Genomic DNA, 16,490 nt, shown 5'->3' with positions numbered 1-16,490 from the left:
CCCACCATGCAGTGCCAGTATTATATTATCATGAGGTATCACTGGCATGTGAAACCATTTTGTAATCTAATGTTTAAAATCCCTCATGACTTCCACAGACATATTCCATTGCTGGATGGACTGTCTTTAGCCCTACAGGCAATGCAAAGTCCAATAAAAATGTTAGCTTGTCAAAGACTGTTCATTTTAATGCAAGGCACATGGCTTGTATTACCTTTTCTCCTTCGATTCTCTGCCTGTTTCCCATTTTGATGACTTAGTCATGATACAGATGAGAAAACCCTAATGATCGCAGGTGTAAAATGTCCCTAAGGCATGCCCCACAATGCTCTTAGCATCAGAGGGATGTCAGAGGTTTTGCATAAGTGCAGCCCTCTCCTTCTGACCTGTGATAACACATTACATATATTAGTAGTTGTCCCTAGACCATAGATCTTACACTGATGTCTGTCCTAGTTTTTGCACTTCTCAGCATCTGGCCCTTTTCTTCCCTATTGTCAGAGAGCAGGTCTCGGCCATTGCTGTCCAAACTTCAGTCTTGGCTGACTGATGCTCAAAAGCTCCTGTAGATGAATTGGCTGAGCCTCTCTGCTTTCCATTCTGTGAACCACCTGCAAGCTCATAACTAGGACAGAGGCTTGAATTGGACAAACTCCCATGCTCAGCCCATACTCAGCCCTCCTTGGCGCTCAGGGTTTTTTTGATAGGGATCCCTCTAAATGGCTAGCACTTTCCACCATGAAGAGCCAGAGAAAAACGTTAAAGGTGTAGGAAGAAGGAAAAGGAGAAGGACTCTCCCTGTTTTATCTACTGTGTGGTTCAGTTTGTGCCCACTCACCAGCATCAATCCCTTACTAACCTTCACCCATCTCTTCTTCTTTTGAATACCCAGAGGCGGAAATCCCGGTATGCAGAGCTAGATTTTGAGGTGAGTACATCCCTTTCTGAATGTGTTTTTTGATGGGTAGGATAAGAAAGAGAAATGCTGCTTTGTTTTCTTTCTGGCACCTTTGCAGGAGTGCTACCTTTGCCAAAGAGCTTCTTCAAGGGTTTAAAAACGGTGGGATGAAAGAGTTGTGCTGGCTGCCTAGTAAGGCTGACCCTGTGCAGCTAAACAAATGAGTGATTTATACTGGTTTGTGCTTAATTTATGGAGCAGCTTCTGTGTAAACATTTGTAAATCAAGATCCTACGTTGGCTCGCCCAAGGCCTGTAACTTCTCCTCTGTGAGCAAAATGCTTACAGCAAGCTGACGGAGCGATACAGGTGACTGCACCACGTTTCTGTTTGGGAAGCACACGTACATTTGGTTGGTGGCCTAAAATGCCAGGTGGAAAAAGTCTATACTGTACATAGGGAAATGTCTGTCCTCACACCTGAGGCACAGAGTGGAAAGCTTTGAAAGAGCCAATCCTCCACAGAGGGTCCATGGGGCTACTGAGAGCTAGGGCAGCTGTCCTGAGTCCAGTCATGGCATCCTTCCTGGTAGAGCTACCCTTTCCCTTCAAAGCTGCTAGCTTATTCCAAAACAATCATCTTAAGGGCCCACAAGGAGTTGCCTTAATGCTAGAATCACTTCAGAGCTCCAGGCTGTGAGCTTGGTCTGAAATTGAGGCATGATGGGTACATCTAAGCTGATACTTCAAGTTAGTCCCAAACTATTTGAGCCACCTTCTCCGATTATATAGCCCTTGACAGAGCACAAGAAAGCCATATTCAACATGCTTTTACATGCAAAGGGAAGTCCCTGTAGAAATTGGTCCTGACTCTCCTTCTGGGCAGTAGAAGGTAGAAGTGAAACACAGAAGGGCCAAAATACAAAGAAAAGGAAATTGTGGAATAGTTTCTGATGGAACTTCTTGTGCCTGAATCCTACATGTTTGGGTAAGCTCTGAACACCTTTGCGAAGGAGGCACGCTGAGAACAGAGTGGGCATGGGGTCAGGTATCAGTTAAAGAAGGTCAGCAAAGCTTCCTAGGTGAAGCTGGTAGAACATTGCCAGTCAAGCACAAATTCTGCAGTATAAACAGTTGGCAGTTGCAGGTTTAGGGTAACCGTAAGGTCAAAAATTAGTCTTTTCCACCTTCTCCCACTATCTCGTCCTGAAAATAAAGGCAGTGCTACACTGGGTCCTCAGTGAACTTTGAAGGTAGTTTAGGCACGCCAGATTGCACCTGCAGGGAGACAGAGGCAGGTTTTAATAATGTATGTAACTTTGGGGGGAAGACATGTTGTTTCTGTACGGCTGAATAGGGTTTGCTGACCTGTGGCCCTTGTGTTTGCTTCAGAAAATCATGCACACAAGAAAACGTCACCAAGACATGTTCCAAGACCTGAACAGAAAACTCCAGCACGCAGAGAAGGAAAAGGAGTCTCCAACAACAGACAGCAAGGTTAGTCAGACACTTGCAGAACCATCATCTCCTAGAGCTCTCTAGTGTCAGCAGGAGCACGGGAAGAAGCAGGAAAGTTTAGGAGCCCTCACTGAATGCCTTACCTTGACTTTCTGTCCATGCATGTTGCAATAAGCACATGTGCACCACACAGGACACAGAGAGTCACAGAGGTACCACTAGTTTATCAGACAGATAAAACACAGAGTGGTCAGCAGCCCAGAAGGAAAACGTCTGTCCTCATGTCTCTTCGTGGTGAATGGAGTCTGCGCTGTCTTGTTTGTCTCTGTTTCCTGTGTCCGTGTCTGTTCTTTGCATCCCCATTCAGGTCATCTCCGAGTGCCCTACCCATCTACTCATAGCTAGGAACTGGAAACCAGAACAGCCTTGAGGAAATCTAGGTGGAAAGGGGAGAGGTGGATGTGGGGACTTTCTGCAACATGTCATCTGCAACATAACCCCCTCACACTCGTGTCAGACCCATCCTTTCTCTTCTATCCCACTTGCAGGGGCTGAGTTGGAAGCCAAGGCAGCAGTGTTGGGCATAGTTATTTAAGAAAGCCACAGCAACGGGATTTAAGCTGTGATGGTGGCAGCACTTCTTGCGGACTGCATGCTGATTAAATGCAGCATGAGGGTATTTGTGGCAGCTGATCACCATATACATGGCTTTCCTCAACAGGAGCAAATTTCCAGGGCAAGAAGAGACTTTGAGGGAGGCAGGCGGAGGGAATGACCTTGCAGCCTTTCAGTGGGGCAGAGATTTGGTACTAGAAACAGATATCAGGAGCCTGTGTAGTAAGTGATAGGGATAACACAAATAAGGGAGAGCAGGCTGATGGCATCTCCCCTGTGTCTCAGCCCATTAGGCCGGCTTGGGCAAGAGCCGAAAGGCTGCAAGGAAGTGTATCTATCTACTCCAAGCAGCAAGGTCAGGTTGGCAGTAAGAAAGGAGATTTGGGTTGTGCCTGCACTCAGGAGAGAGGCAAGGTGAGACATTTATAACATTCTCGGTCATTTGTGAGCAAAGTCAGATCCAGGATGCAGCCACTTGCAGCATGGCCAAGGAGGTCCTAGCGGGGCTTATTTTGATGGGACTCCCTTAGAGGCAAAACCAGAGCTCAGAGGGTGATTGAACAAGAGGTTTAGTTTTGTTCTTTGTGGAAGCAGAGCACTGCAGAGCCTTTGGTCTGCTTTCAGATCTCACAGCATTGCTGTGCTGAGCTCTGGAGATGTGGTCCCAGCAAATCCTACTTTTATTGTGTGTAGCAAGGTGTCATTATGGGCTGTCCAGTGTTACAGAATGGGAGGGATAGTGAATCTAGCAGGCAGGTTCAGATCAAAGAAGCCTATGTTGGCCCAGAATCCCAATGCATTTCACTGAATTTCATCTCTCTGCTTTTTTTCTATTATTTAGGTATGACACAGCTGTAAAATCAGAAATGCCTAAATACCATGTAAAAGCTAATCTGTGATATGTTTGCGGGAGGGTTTTATAGACTGAGATGTTTTGAGCATTTGAGAGATGCATCTATCTAGAATTAAAGTTGCCAGTGTCAACATCAAAGAGCTTTGAACTGCTGGAAAGAAGCTGTGAAGGTGGCCTTTGCATATTGACTGAATCTTTTTCAAGTTGTGATTTTTCTTTGGATGTAACCCGAGAGGGTGAGCTTGCGAAGATCACTATTGGCAAGTCAGTAGTGGGTATTGGTTTAAAAACATCCAAAGCAGTACAAAGAAAAATAAATCACTTTCTTCACCCCTTTTTCTGCCATTTGCTGCTCAGAACCCCACTGGAAATCATGCCCCATCTTCAGCTTGCCCTGAGAAGGCAAACAGCGGATAGCAGGGATTAAAGTAACAACAAAAGAAATTTTTCTCTTTTATGTATGTTTAGGTTATAAAACGATGGAGTATTTCTTCTGGTGGAAGTGATAAAACTAATGTTAGCGTAAGTCTGGCTTTCTTTTTACATTGAAGAGCATTGTAAACCTGTCCCAAACCCTTCCATGACGCATGAATCCAAAGGCATTCCTTCACCGGAAGGAATCTCCTTGCCTTGTGGGCATGAACAAGGTCATAAGGATCCTGGAATACCCTTGAACCCTTTCACACCTAGCATCATAGAGCAGAAGGGATGTTTACTGGGTCTAGTCCATCTGCCTGCATTGCTGTATCTTTGATTTCCCTTTTAAATAAGCAACCACAAAGTCGTGCTACCAAGTCTCTCTCCAGCCCTGGCAGTTTCCCAGCCTCTCCTGGCAGCATGTCCCATTGTCCTTAGTCCTTTCCAAGATACGTTGCTTTTCCTAATCTTCTTGCACTTCCTCTCTCCTCCGTCAACTCCAAGGTCAGAAAGGTGCTGCTGAGAAGTAAATGTCTGCATAGGACAGACCTCCTTTGGGAATTCCTAGGAATGGTGCTGGCCCTTTTTAGGGATTGGTTTGGGTTTTGGTTTTGATGTAAATGCTAGTCCTCACTGTACTTCAGTGCACTGGCCAAAACTGATTGCCTCATCACACTGAATACATAGTTCCTCTCAGATGAACTACTACATTGTGAGATTTGAAGGAAGCACCAACAGAAGAACGGGAGGAAGAAACAGATCTTCTGTCTCTTTAGGAAGAGGGGTTGAAATTCAACTATCACATGTGTTTACCATTGAGAATTTCTCCAGCTTCAGTGGTAAAACATGATTTTTAAGGGGTCTTCAGCAAAGACTTGAAGGTTTGCACCAGCACATATATTGCTCCTCTCTAAGTATCCTGACACATTTAAACCTTGGATAAGTATTACCGCAGTGTACACTTGAAAGATAAAGAATACGGCCCTTTGCCCGCTGTCCCAGAGTAGTTGCTGGCAGAGCTGGAAATGTAATCATGGACTCCTGCATGTTTGAGCTGTTCAGCTTTCCTCCTTTACAAGGTCCATTTCTGAAAGACATTACTGATGTGAGAATGACCTGATTCCTATCAAAGGCAGCCTTGACAAGCCTCTGGGCTTGTCTCTCATCCTGCCAATGTGGGGACAGGTTTGGGGGTGAATTCTGCTTTCCCCTCATCCAGCAGCCAAGGAGGTCCCAGCCTGGGACCTCTCTTCTCCCTTGCACTGGTGGGCGGGAGATCAGGTTGGACGGGGCTCTGAGCAACCTGGTTTAGCTGAAGATTTCCCTGCCCACGGCACGGCGGTTGGACTAAATGACCTTTAAAGGTCCCTTCCAACCCAAACTATTCTGTGATTCTATGATTCTATGAAGCATACATGTGATGCAAAGCACTGTGCAACACAGCTGCTAGCCATTGCATGTCACCATTCAAGTCACAACTGCTACAGCAAAGGTCTGGAGACTAATCCACAGCCCGCTGAGATTAGGGTGTCCCCACTGCCATCATCAGCTGACCTGTCATCAACTTGCTAATGGGCAATGTTGCCAGGATGGTATGTCAGGCGTAGGCAGTTAGAGAGAACCAGAATACTGCCTGAAACACCCACCACATCTGAATCTTGACCATATTTAATGCATTCCCAGGAACCACTGTGGCACCAGTGTTTGCTGCAGTTATTTTGCTACAAACCAAAGCACGCTGCTAATGCTAAAGTAACTTGAGCCTCAGAGTACAATAATACAGAATTGTCCTTCCTTGGGCAACAAACTTGGATTTTTCCATGGGTTTTTTTTTCAGTTTATTACAGGAAATCTATTCCATGTGACATGTACTTTCTTATATATGTTCCTCAACTATAAAAATGCTCCCATTGGAAGCACGCTCAGATATTCCTGATTAAAATCACATTGTCCAGCAGGATTCATGTTCAAAGCATACAGGACCACACATCCACCTGCATTCAAGCCTAAGCCACCTCACCGCTGCAGCAGAGTAAAGGGGTCTTACTCATTCATGGCTTTATGAACTAATCAGGGATGTAGACACTGTTATCCAAAGCTAACTTTTCAGTGCTAGGGAACTGAGATATTAGCAGACTGACATACAGCAAAATCTGATGACTGCAAGTTGAAAAGTCAATTTTTGAATGCACTAATAGATCTTTGTATGACCTCAGCATGGCTGTGGTAAATTTTCACTCTCTTGCAGTCTTCAAGTTCAGATGAGGCAAAGAAGATGGAGATGATTTTTGAAAAATCAGCCCTTACTCAAAAGGAAGTTACAGGGTTGTAGGCAAGACTCCTTTGCTTCTGTTATGCTCAAATTTGGGACAGATTATCTCTGCCCACCTGCAGGGACTTTGAATCTAAAAAGAAGAGTATCTTGGGAACAGCTGGGTTTACTTTGGTCATCTTCCTCCCAGATGACTTGCAGTCAGCCTACGCGTGGAGGTTGCACACTGTTGCCCTTCCATTTTATCCCAGACCAAACTGGAAGCTGGTGTAGACCCTGAACAGAAAACTGAATGAGCTGTGTTTGTTGAAGCATCAGAGAGGTCTGAATATTTATCCCCTAGACAGCTTATTTGCTGCCAGGAAGCATGAAAGGAACCAAAGGCTTGGAAACAAACACAGCAGGATTTGCAACAAAAATCCCAGCCATCCACACCATGCATCCTAAGTGATTAAAATTAAAAAGTCTCTCGGCGTCTGGGATCCACCAAGCCTTCATTTTTAAGGTTACAATAAGTAGTGAGTGGCTTCCACCAGGATCATAGATTTCTCTTCACAGCAGCTTTAAGGCACATTTTGCTGCCCAAACAGATGTGTATTGAAACATTAGATTGGTACCGACTCAGACAGCAGAGTTCTTCCTTCCTAATCACTCCCATCACTTCGAGTTGTTCTTTAGCTACCCAATTGCTGCAAAAAAAAAAAAAATCCCATTGTTGGAAACCTTGCTATGAGTTTGTTTCTCCATTTAAAAGTCTTCCCTCTGCCTGGCAGATTGTAGGCTCCAACATGCATTTTTTTTCCCTGCTTCCCCCTAAATACACACACTTCCCAAGGTCTAAATTCCTGCAGCTGAGAGCTATCCACATTAAAGCAGGACAGTGGCTATTTTCAAGCTACCTTGTACCACATGGGAAATACTTTCCTGCGCAGATCTCTATCGTCAGGGTAAAGTATCTCCAACACTGCTCCTCCCTGGTAGTTAATTGCTGAAGAAATTCCAGTGCTTGGGTTGGACATCAGGAGGGGTTCACATGCTCTGCAACAGCATGGTACGAAAGGCTTTGCAGCCTTTAAAGGAAGCGAGGGCTTTGTTTCTTCTACACTTAGCACCAGCTTTGAAAGCAATGGAAGTGACACTCCTGCCTTCCCCCTCGGCAGGAGTCTTTTGATCCAGCTCCATTAGGGAAGTTTGAATCACATACATATTCCTCTCTTGCCAGCATCTGTCTTTGCATTCATTTTAAACCGCAGCTCTTCGCTTGTGCAGAGGTCAGCGAAAGCCGTGCTGAACAGAGCTCTGCAAATTTCTCTGATTTGCTCATTCTTGCTTATTAGCTACTTGCTACGATTAGCTCTCTGCAGCTCAAACGGCTTTTGCTTTGGCTGGAACCCTGTCCTGGAGTTCACAGACAGGATCTGGACTCAGCCTGTAACTCAGCTCTCAAATCCAGTCCCATCTTTCTGTTGGTCCTGGACCAGCACTTGCTCCAAAACCCAGTGGAAAAAGATACAAAGTTTTTTCTGCCGTTCTATGACTTTTTCCTATTTCCTGCTAGACAAAGTTTCTGGCTTGATTACTCACTTTCTCTTCTCAGGTCAAGATTTTTCTTAGCTTTCCTCTTCGGACACCTGGAGGGTATGCCCGTCCCACCAGCACTTGCTTTGGCATCTAACAGAGTAGTGAGAAAAAAGGAATATTCATCAATATTGCAGGTCATTCCTAGTGAGGGCTATGTGTCTCCCTAGCATGCTCTGCTACATGACAGAATTAATTCCCTTGGTTGCCGGCTACCTGGCCTTTTGCTAGCTGGCCAGGGAGCCGGCAGCCCCGCTCCCACGTGGGAAAATTTGGCTCCTGTCCATAGGAGCCTCTTTGCATGGGCTGAGGCTGGGGGTAGAGGAGCTCAGATGGTGGTGGTTCTCTCAAACTCAGGCTCATTCCTCGCTGAGGAAATAGAAAATTGGGAGGCTCTGCTCCTCCTGTTGTCGACTGTGTGTCCCTCTGCAAGAGAAGATCCATTTACAGGTAGGGTCTCCTCTGTGCCACGTGTTTAATCCTCTCTGCACTTCTTAAAGGCTTTGGTAACTGGCAAATTTTAAAAGACCAATTAGGGTAACTTTTATAGGGAGGAACGCTATATAAAGTATAATAATTACTACAATAAGTTCTGTTATGAAAATGACGTCAAGCCTTAATTCATTCAGCCATAAACCATCTGTCAGCTACCAGGTGTCCAAATATACCATCAGTCAGCAGTTTACCTCCTCCCGTAGATCATCTGATACCTCGTGTCCCAAGTATCAGGCATCAGTTACTCTGCATTTCTCAGAGAGACATTTTAGTCCCTGTATCCTCTGTGTCAACAGTCAGTTCCTGCCGTGCCCTTTGATGCTAACCAGCCGTCAGCTGCTCCAAAACCCTGCAGTTGCCACCAGCAGATTGCAGCTCCTAATGGTTTGAACTGGTTACCCAAAGGACTCTATAAAGAATTGTGCTTTGGGTGCTCTTGGTCCCCTCCTGGAATCCCTAGGTGCCCCTGTGAGGCATGGGGGAGCCTTGAATGATTACAGCATCTCGGGGAACACACAGTCCTCCATGTCCACCAAGTGGAGCGGGCTCCTCAGTAGACCATAGGCATTGTCCAGAAAAGGATGGTACCTTAGCAAGCTGGATTAACGGCAAGAACAGCCTGGGGAATAGCCTGTTCCTCGCGCTGGTGGGACCATGGGCTTTCTCTGCAACCTTCAGGCAAGGGGCGGTTTATGAGTCTATGGAAAGAGCCCCTGAGGCTCTATGAAAGAGCTCCTTGATTCGGTGCCTGTTCACTTTCAGGTGTGCATGGCCTCACTAGACTTTGGCTCACAGCAACCCCTACAGGTTAGACCATCTGAGCTTAAGAGAATACAGAAGCAAAAGACATTTTTATTAACCCAGCAAATGCTGGGTATTTCAAGTTTCCTAACTGATTTCCATCAATGCAAATTAAACCCACAAATTGTTTCTTCTTTTTTCTTAAAAAAATTAAATTCTGAACAAAGTCAGCCACTTCCTTTTATTTTGCTTTTCTCCTAAATGTAAAGAAAAAAAAAAGTATCATCTTTGTAGTTCAGTAGCATAAAATGAAGGAACCACAGCTACTTGTTTCAAACAAAGAAAGGAAAATTTATCATTCTGTAAAAAAACAAGACAGCTTTCCCATTTTCTAATCACTTTTCATCGACATTGATCCAAAGATGGATTAGACAGCATGAGCCACATTTATCTTTCAGATTCCCTGCTATACACTCTGAATAACTTCATTCTGGTCCTAGAGTCATCAATGCATGGGGAGAGAGACCATGTGGGTCATGAAATATCCTTCAAGTTGACACTAGAGGCAATGAAAACAGCATGGGAGCAGCTGTTTTTAGGGGACTTATCCCAGAGTGCTCTGTAGAAAGCCCTGAATTCCTCTTCAGGTTATTCAGGATAACTGTAAAAATTGGGTATTAAAAAAAAAAACAAAAGAACAACCAAATGAAAAAGAAAAAAAAAAAAATTAAAAAAACCCAAACACAAGGAGATGCAGCTTAGCAGGTTGCACATTTCATTGTTTTTGACCAAAGTGTGAAATGAAAGCTGTCTCAGAGCAGCCAGTCAGTATCCCATGCCGTATTTATGCAATACACTGACATTGCTCCTAAGTAAAAGAGTTGCATTAGAATCCAGGTACCCTGGATGAAGCCAGCCTGGACCCTTGAAGGCAGCACAGAGCCAACATGCAGAAAAGCCCATGGTAGGGAGGTGCCTTGCTCCACCATCATCACCTTTCCATAGCCACCATGAGTCCAGCGCAGGTGACTCACTGCAGTCTGCCAGGACTAGCTTTAGAAGGAGAGGGCTGTGTGGATTACCTCAATGCACTTTGCCTCTGTCTTTTTTAGGGATTTTGGGGGGGGTTTGTTGGCACTGCATCTCGAATGCCTTTTGTCCCAAATCCTCTTCCTCTGCCTTAAAGATGTGCAGCCAAAACTAAAGCCATGGCTGAATGAAGGAGACCCCAAATGCCACCAGGGCGGTGAAGACCTTCAGTTTGCCCTGCGCAGCAGGTTTTACTCCAGCCTTGGATCTGGGCATTCCCTCCCTTCCCACTTCTCTGACAGAGGAGTCTCCTCTGCCATCCTGGCACCAGGCAGGAACCGATAAACATTTCCCCCTTCCCCAACAGCCAGAAGTTCATGGGCTGTATCAGGCCGGAGTAATAGCTGCGTCTCTGTGAGTTACTGGCAGAGCAGCCTCTGCTGCTTTCAGCTCCTGTCTCAGGCCATTCCTGGCTGTCTCTGAGACGCCAGGCCCTGGTCCAGCACCGGCGCCTTTTACAGCCGGATTACACAACCCTCTCTCCAGGTTTTTTCTTCTTTTCTGTGCATAGCTAGGTTTTCCCTCCTGTCTGGAAGGATTGCTAAGACCCCACAGTGGGGCTGGAGGAAAATGCCGGAGCTGAAGCATGAGCCCAGTGGCTGTTTCTATATGCTGTTCAAGTGGTCCAGACCCGATAAAAACCTTTTCCATATGGAGGGAAAGAAAAAGGCTGCTGTTCCCAGGAGCCTGCTACCAATTCCCAAGGTGCCTCTTGCCAAGAGGAGAAGATTTTCTTTTGTCTCCCAGCATCCTTGCCAGAGCTCAGCCTGGCTGATTCCGTTTAACCTGCTTAGAGATCTGACTGGGCACCGAGTCCTTCTGCACCCATGCTGAGATCACGGCCGTGCACGCAGCTCTCTGAGCTGCTGGTGCACCGTGGTGGACAGCCGGGGCATCCCACCCCTGCTAGCACGTCCACTCACAGCATCACTAGAGAAGTCTAATTCTTTTCTGAGAAGTGGGAAACTAAAAACAAGCCTCCGCTCTCCATTTGCTGATCTCCCAAAGCTCTTTTCAATCTTCTAGCTGTAGGCATCTTTGGAGTCACTAAGTGTGCCACAGTTGTAGCTAGATAACACATCACACTGATAAGCTAGGTAGAAACAACCGTATAGGGTCAGACCCAAGGCCAGTCTGGCCCTGCCTCCTCTCCATGGCAGAGTCTAAAACAGCTTGGAAAAATAAAAGAGCAGGGCAAGCATGTGGTAGTGTATCTTCAAAAAGATCCCCAAGACTCCAGTAATTTGTGCTCAGAGACCCCCTGACACAGAACGGTGTCGCTTTACTTCATAGTACTGAATGGATGTTGCTTTTGTGAATGTTTCCACATACTTTTTATAACTTTGGAAGTTTTCAGCATCAACAGAGAGCTGTGGAAAGGTGGTCTGCAGTTCAGCTGGGCACCGTGTGCAGGACCAGCTCCTGGGGTTCACTCTGGGCTGGGCACTGCTTGGTGTCTCATCATGCTCTGTAGTTCTTGTGTTGGAAGAGATGATCCCTACCATCAGTAGTCTGTTCCTATCGTCAACAAGCCGCTAAGAGTTTCATAGACCTCTTTCACATCCATCCATGACCTCTTTTCAAGGCTGAAAAGACTTAGTCTGTATAATCCTTCTCCTATAGAACATGCTCCATAAATTTTTTCATGGCTATGAACTAGCCATCCTTATCACTTCCCCTAATACCCTTCTATCGGGAAGCCCACAGAGTGCCCGTAATATTCAAGATGCAGGTGCAGAGTGGAGTTATGCACTGGCATAGTGATTTTTTCTGTTTCATACTCTCTTCCTTTCTAAATTTATCCATTCTTAATAATTCACAACATTTAATGTCTGGTTTTATTGCCATTGAATAATTATTGTAACCCTTAGGTCTGATCAGAGGCCGTTGTAACCCCAGTGACAGGTCTGATCAGAGGCCATTGCTGTAAATGTGAAGTCCTAATTGTTTGGGTGTTTTTTTTCCCCCAATTTCTGTACCGTACATGGATTTGCAGCTGCTCACGCTCAGTAGCTCAAAAGCAGCCCATGACAAGAACGGCCTGAGGTTTGCTAATCACGTTCAGTGTACATGATGAGATCTGGGTGCATCCTCACAGCATGAAGGAGAGGCTGAAGGTCAGGAGTGTGGCAGACAGAGGGACTGTTAAAACAGAGATTGGTTGGGAATGGAAAAACCTGATGCTGAAGGTGGCTGTAAATAATGCCATCAAAGAAGGGCTTTCATTTGAGGGGAAAGATGGAATTATTTATTAACTTCATGCATATGATCATTTGTGCTGCTCTCTGTTAAATAATACAGCTGTGGACATCGGTAACTTTGAAAACTTGTGGTATTACAGCAATTGTGGGAGAAAAAAGGTTTTCCATCGAAAAGAGCTGTTCTGACCAAGCTTTTTATTCTTCACCTTTTGGGAAACTTTTAGTTTCATTCCATTTTTTGCTCTATATGTGCTTTTGTCTTTATGTGTACCTTCTTGCTGCGTCTTTTCATGGCAGCCTAATGGCCTGCAAAAATACCGTAGGTAGAAGTTTCACTTCAGGAAGTCTCAAACTTGTCTCATTAAGACACACACAGAGATAAAAAAGTTTCAGTTTTTAGTGGCAGTGGTTCTTAAATAAGTTCCAAAATAGATAATGGAATAAGTCAACAATTTTATCACTTTTTCTGTCATATTAGTATTAATCACCATTGTGTTACATCATGGAATAAAGTAAGAATAACACCAACAGCATAAGAAAAGCTCTGTGTCATAGAGTTTAATGAAAACCACAGCTGCAGATTTCAGGAACTCACATGCTTTACATTATTCTGAAAAATACATTTCCAAAATTTGATTTAAAAAAAAAAAAAATTCTCTTTCAAAGGACTTTTTAAAAGTTATTTTTCTCCCTTTGAATAAAAATAAAGATAATTTCAGAATGCTTTCACTTCACATTGAGAAGACCAGGTTTACCTGGTTCCTACATTTGGCACTCTCTAGCCACCAAGTGACCTCACCCAAAGCCTTCTCCCTGTGAGCAGCTGCGGAGATGCAGGAGCAACTTCAAACATATCTTATTTTTATATTAAGGGTGAAAGTTTGGAGAAGCAAAATTCGTGGCTTGGGTGATGTGATGAAATCTGTCCCTGTAGGGATAATGCTAGAGCGCCTTTCCTATCAGCGTTGCAGTATGGAGGTGGGATAAACAACAGACTTAACAAAAGTCTCTTAGGAAAGGACAAAATCAGAAGCTAAGGCAGGTGGATTAGCATGTAGAGGATGGGTATTTAGGTTTCCTATGTGGCTGCAGCAGTCCCTGCAGCATCCTGGAGTGCAATCATGACACCGCAGTCTACGTGTGGCTTCATCTCCCCCCAAGTCAATACATTTTGGTGACAGCATCGAGCTGTGACACATCCTGGGCTGCATGTCACCTGCATGTCTGTCTTCTCACCTTCTCCCCAGACTTTTTCTCTCCTTGTTGTCATCCTCCATGCCTTTCCTCCCACTCTTTCTGCTAGCCACCACTTTCCCTTTGGCAGGTGGCTCAAAAGGGCTCTGTGCTCCTGTCACGTGCAGGGAAGCCTTTTCTCGCCCAGTGCTGGAGTGTTTTGTGGGGGTAATTAACTGTGAAAAGCATCACTCTTGGTGGGGGGGAGAAGCTTAGTGGAACAACTCATTTAAAATCTTTGCATGGACTCCCCTTCATATACGCGCTGAAGAATACACCCTTTTTACAGAGCCTCAGCTCTCCCTAGAGTGTTGTCTTGGTGCATATTGGTAGAAACATTGAAATACATTCTCTGGATTGATATCCATGGTGGGATGCTGGCATGAGCCTGGGCTAATGGCAGTCGATAAAGCCTCAAAGGCTTGGTGTGGAATTGATGGAAATGCTTTCAGTTTCAGAGCTGATGATCCAGCCCATCAAAGAGCATGGGTTCACTGGCAAAATAGTTAGCATGTTTTGCTGCAATTAAATAGCCTATAAATAGCTGTGCTACATAAGGAATATATTCTCATCTATATAAAATGTAGGTGATGTATGTTCAAAACAACCTCATTGTAATCTGGATTTTTATGTGGGGATTTTCTGTAAAAGTAGAGAAAGATCTTGAATTCATCGAATCATAAAATCATAGAATGGTTTGGGTTGGAAGGGACCTTAAAGATCATCTAGTTCCAACCCCCCTGCTGTGGGCAGGGACACCTTCCACTAGACCAGGTTGCTCAAAGCCCCATCCAGCCTGACCTTGAACACTTCAAGGGATGGGGTATCCACAACTTCTCTGGGCAACCTCTTCCAGTGCCTCATCGCCCTTTGAATTTTCAAAACCATGTTCAGTTTTTCAGTGGCAATGCAAGTGGCAAAAACCTCAGCTGAAAGCTGAAATATCTAGGTATCAGGTGATAGAGAAAGCAATGAAAAAAAACCCAAACAAAACCTTATATTTTCTTCCTGTGCACCAAGTGCAATTTTCTTTGAACCCCCACTTTATTTTGGATCAGGAGTTTCACAGAAAAGTTTGCCTTTGATATAAGAGAAGGAAGTGAAAAAATGCTATTTTTTGCACAGGCACTAACCTCTCTTTCTTTTCTTTCTTTCTTTCTTTCTTTCTTTCTTTCTTTCTTTCTTTCTTTCTTTCTTTCTTTCTTTCTTTCTTTCTTTCTTTCTTTCTTTCTTTCTTTCTTTCTTTCTTTCTTTCTTTCTTTCTTTCTTTCTTTCTTTCTTTCTTTCTTTCTTTCTTTCTTTCTTTCTTTCTTTCTTTCTTTCTTTCTTTCTTTCTTTCTTTCTTTCTTTCTTTCTTTCTTTCTTTCTTTCTTTCTTTCTTTCTTTCTTTCTTTCTTTCTTTCTTTCTTTCTTTCTTTCGGCTTCACACACCCCCCCCCCCCCCCCCCCCCCTTTCTTCCACCTTCCTCTTGCAGCAAGAAAAACAGCAGACACCAAACAAGAGACCCTGGGAAGGAATCAGGAAAGTCCAGTCACCGCCATCATGGGTTAAAAAGGACATCGAACCTGTGGCACAGTCTCCCCTAGAACTAAAAACTGTAGAGTGGGAGAAAACAGGAGCCACCATCCCCCTGGTGGGACAAGACATTATTGACCTTCAGACAGAGGTCTGAGTGGAGAGGGAAGAAAGGGACTTTTTTTTTCCAGAAAAAAAAAGAAACAAACAAAACAAAACCACGTTTTAAAGAAATGATTAAATTAAATCGGAACCGAGCGAGAGAAGTGTTTGGTTTCTTTTGAAACCTTTGGTAAGGTGGAGTAACTTTTGTATTATTCTCAGCAGAGAGGGGGAATATTACTTTATAGAGTATAGTAGCTGTAGGTTCAGGACAACATGAGCTTTCCCAGGTAAGGACTGGAGAAGAAGTGAACCTGGAAGAGAGCAAGGAGGAGGCAGAGGGTGGGGAGGGACTGCAGGGGACGAGCCCTGCCAAGATACTTTCGGGCTGCTGCTGCATTCCGGGAGCCTTCCGGCTCTGCCACAAGGAGGTGTGGAAGGACGCCCAGCAGCCACCGCGAAGGGCCAAGAAGATCGGGGTTGTTTGGGGACCACAAGAGGGGACACCTGCAGGAGTCTCGCTGGGATGTGACCTGGCCATAGATCCCTGGGGGAGACCCAGCCTTGAGGGTCTGTGGCATCCCTTGCCGATCCTCGCCCCCCAACTCTCCCTCACCAGCTCATCCAAGAAGGAAGAAGACGGGATGCGCCAAGCAGTGGCCAAGAAGACATTCCCACTCCTATATGCCACACCATGACCTGGCATCGTGGCACCCCCGCAGTGGGTCCCCACGGGGCCCGGAGGGGGAATTGGTGGCATCATCCATGGCTTAGGTGGAGAGGTAAGGTGGGGCTTCCTTCTCTCATCCCTCCACAGCAGAGCTCCTGCGCGCCATAAGGAGTGGGACAGGCACAGGAGGAAAGGACCACCTCCAAAACCTGCTCGCCCCGTCTCCAGGGAGAGGGTCGAAAGTGTTAGAAAAACAGACCAACGAGAAGAATGTAGGTTGTTTCATTGACTGTTAAATAGATAAACTCAGCACGGACCTTGCGAAGGTCCTCTTGGCCTCATCTTTTTTTTTTC

The 16,490-nt window shown here is 45.1% G+C and overlaps 1 protein-coding gene across 1 annotated transcript in view; it reads left to right on the top strand.

Annotated features, from left to right (window-relative positions):
* Positions 1-16,164, top strand: part of BAI1 (brain-specific angiogenesis inhibitor 1) — a 205,496-nt gene extending 189,332 nt beyond the window's left edge. Inside the window, exons 25-27 of the mRNA XM_009333078.1 lie at positions 893-928; positions 2,289-2,393; positions 15,757-16,164. Coding sequence (XP_009331353.1) covers positions 893-928; positions 2,289-2,393; positions 15,757-16,164 — 549 coding nt within the window. The remainder of the gene's footprint in view (positions 1-892; positions 929-2,288; positions 2,394-15,756) is intronic.
* The last annotated feature ends 326 nt before the right edge of the window (positions 16,165-16,490 follow it).

Source organism: Pygoscelis adeliae, unplaced genomic scaffold (genome assembly GCF_000699105.1).
Source record: "Pygoscelis adeliae isolate BGI_AS28 unplaced genomic scaffold, ASM69910v1 Scaffold38, whole genome shotgun sequence".
NCBI classification, from domain to species: Eukaryota; Metazoa; Chordata; class Aves; order Sphenisciformes; family Spheniscidae; genus Pygoscelis; species Pygoscelis adeliae.
This window is presented reverse-complemented; position numbering and strand designations above follow the sequence as displayed.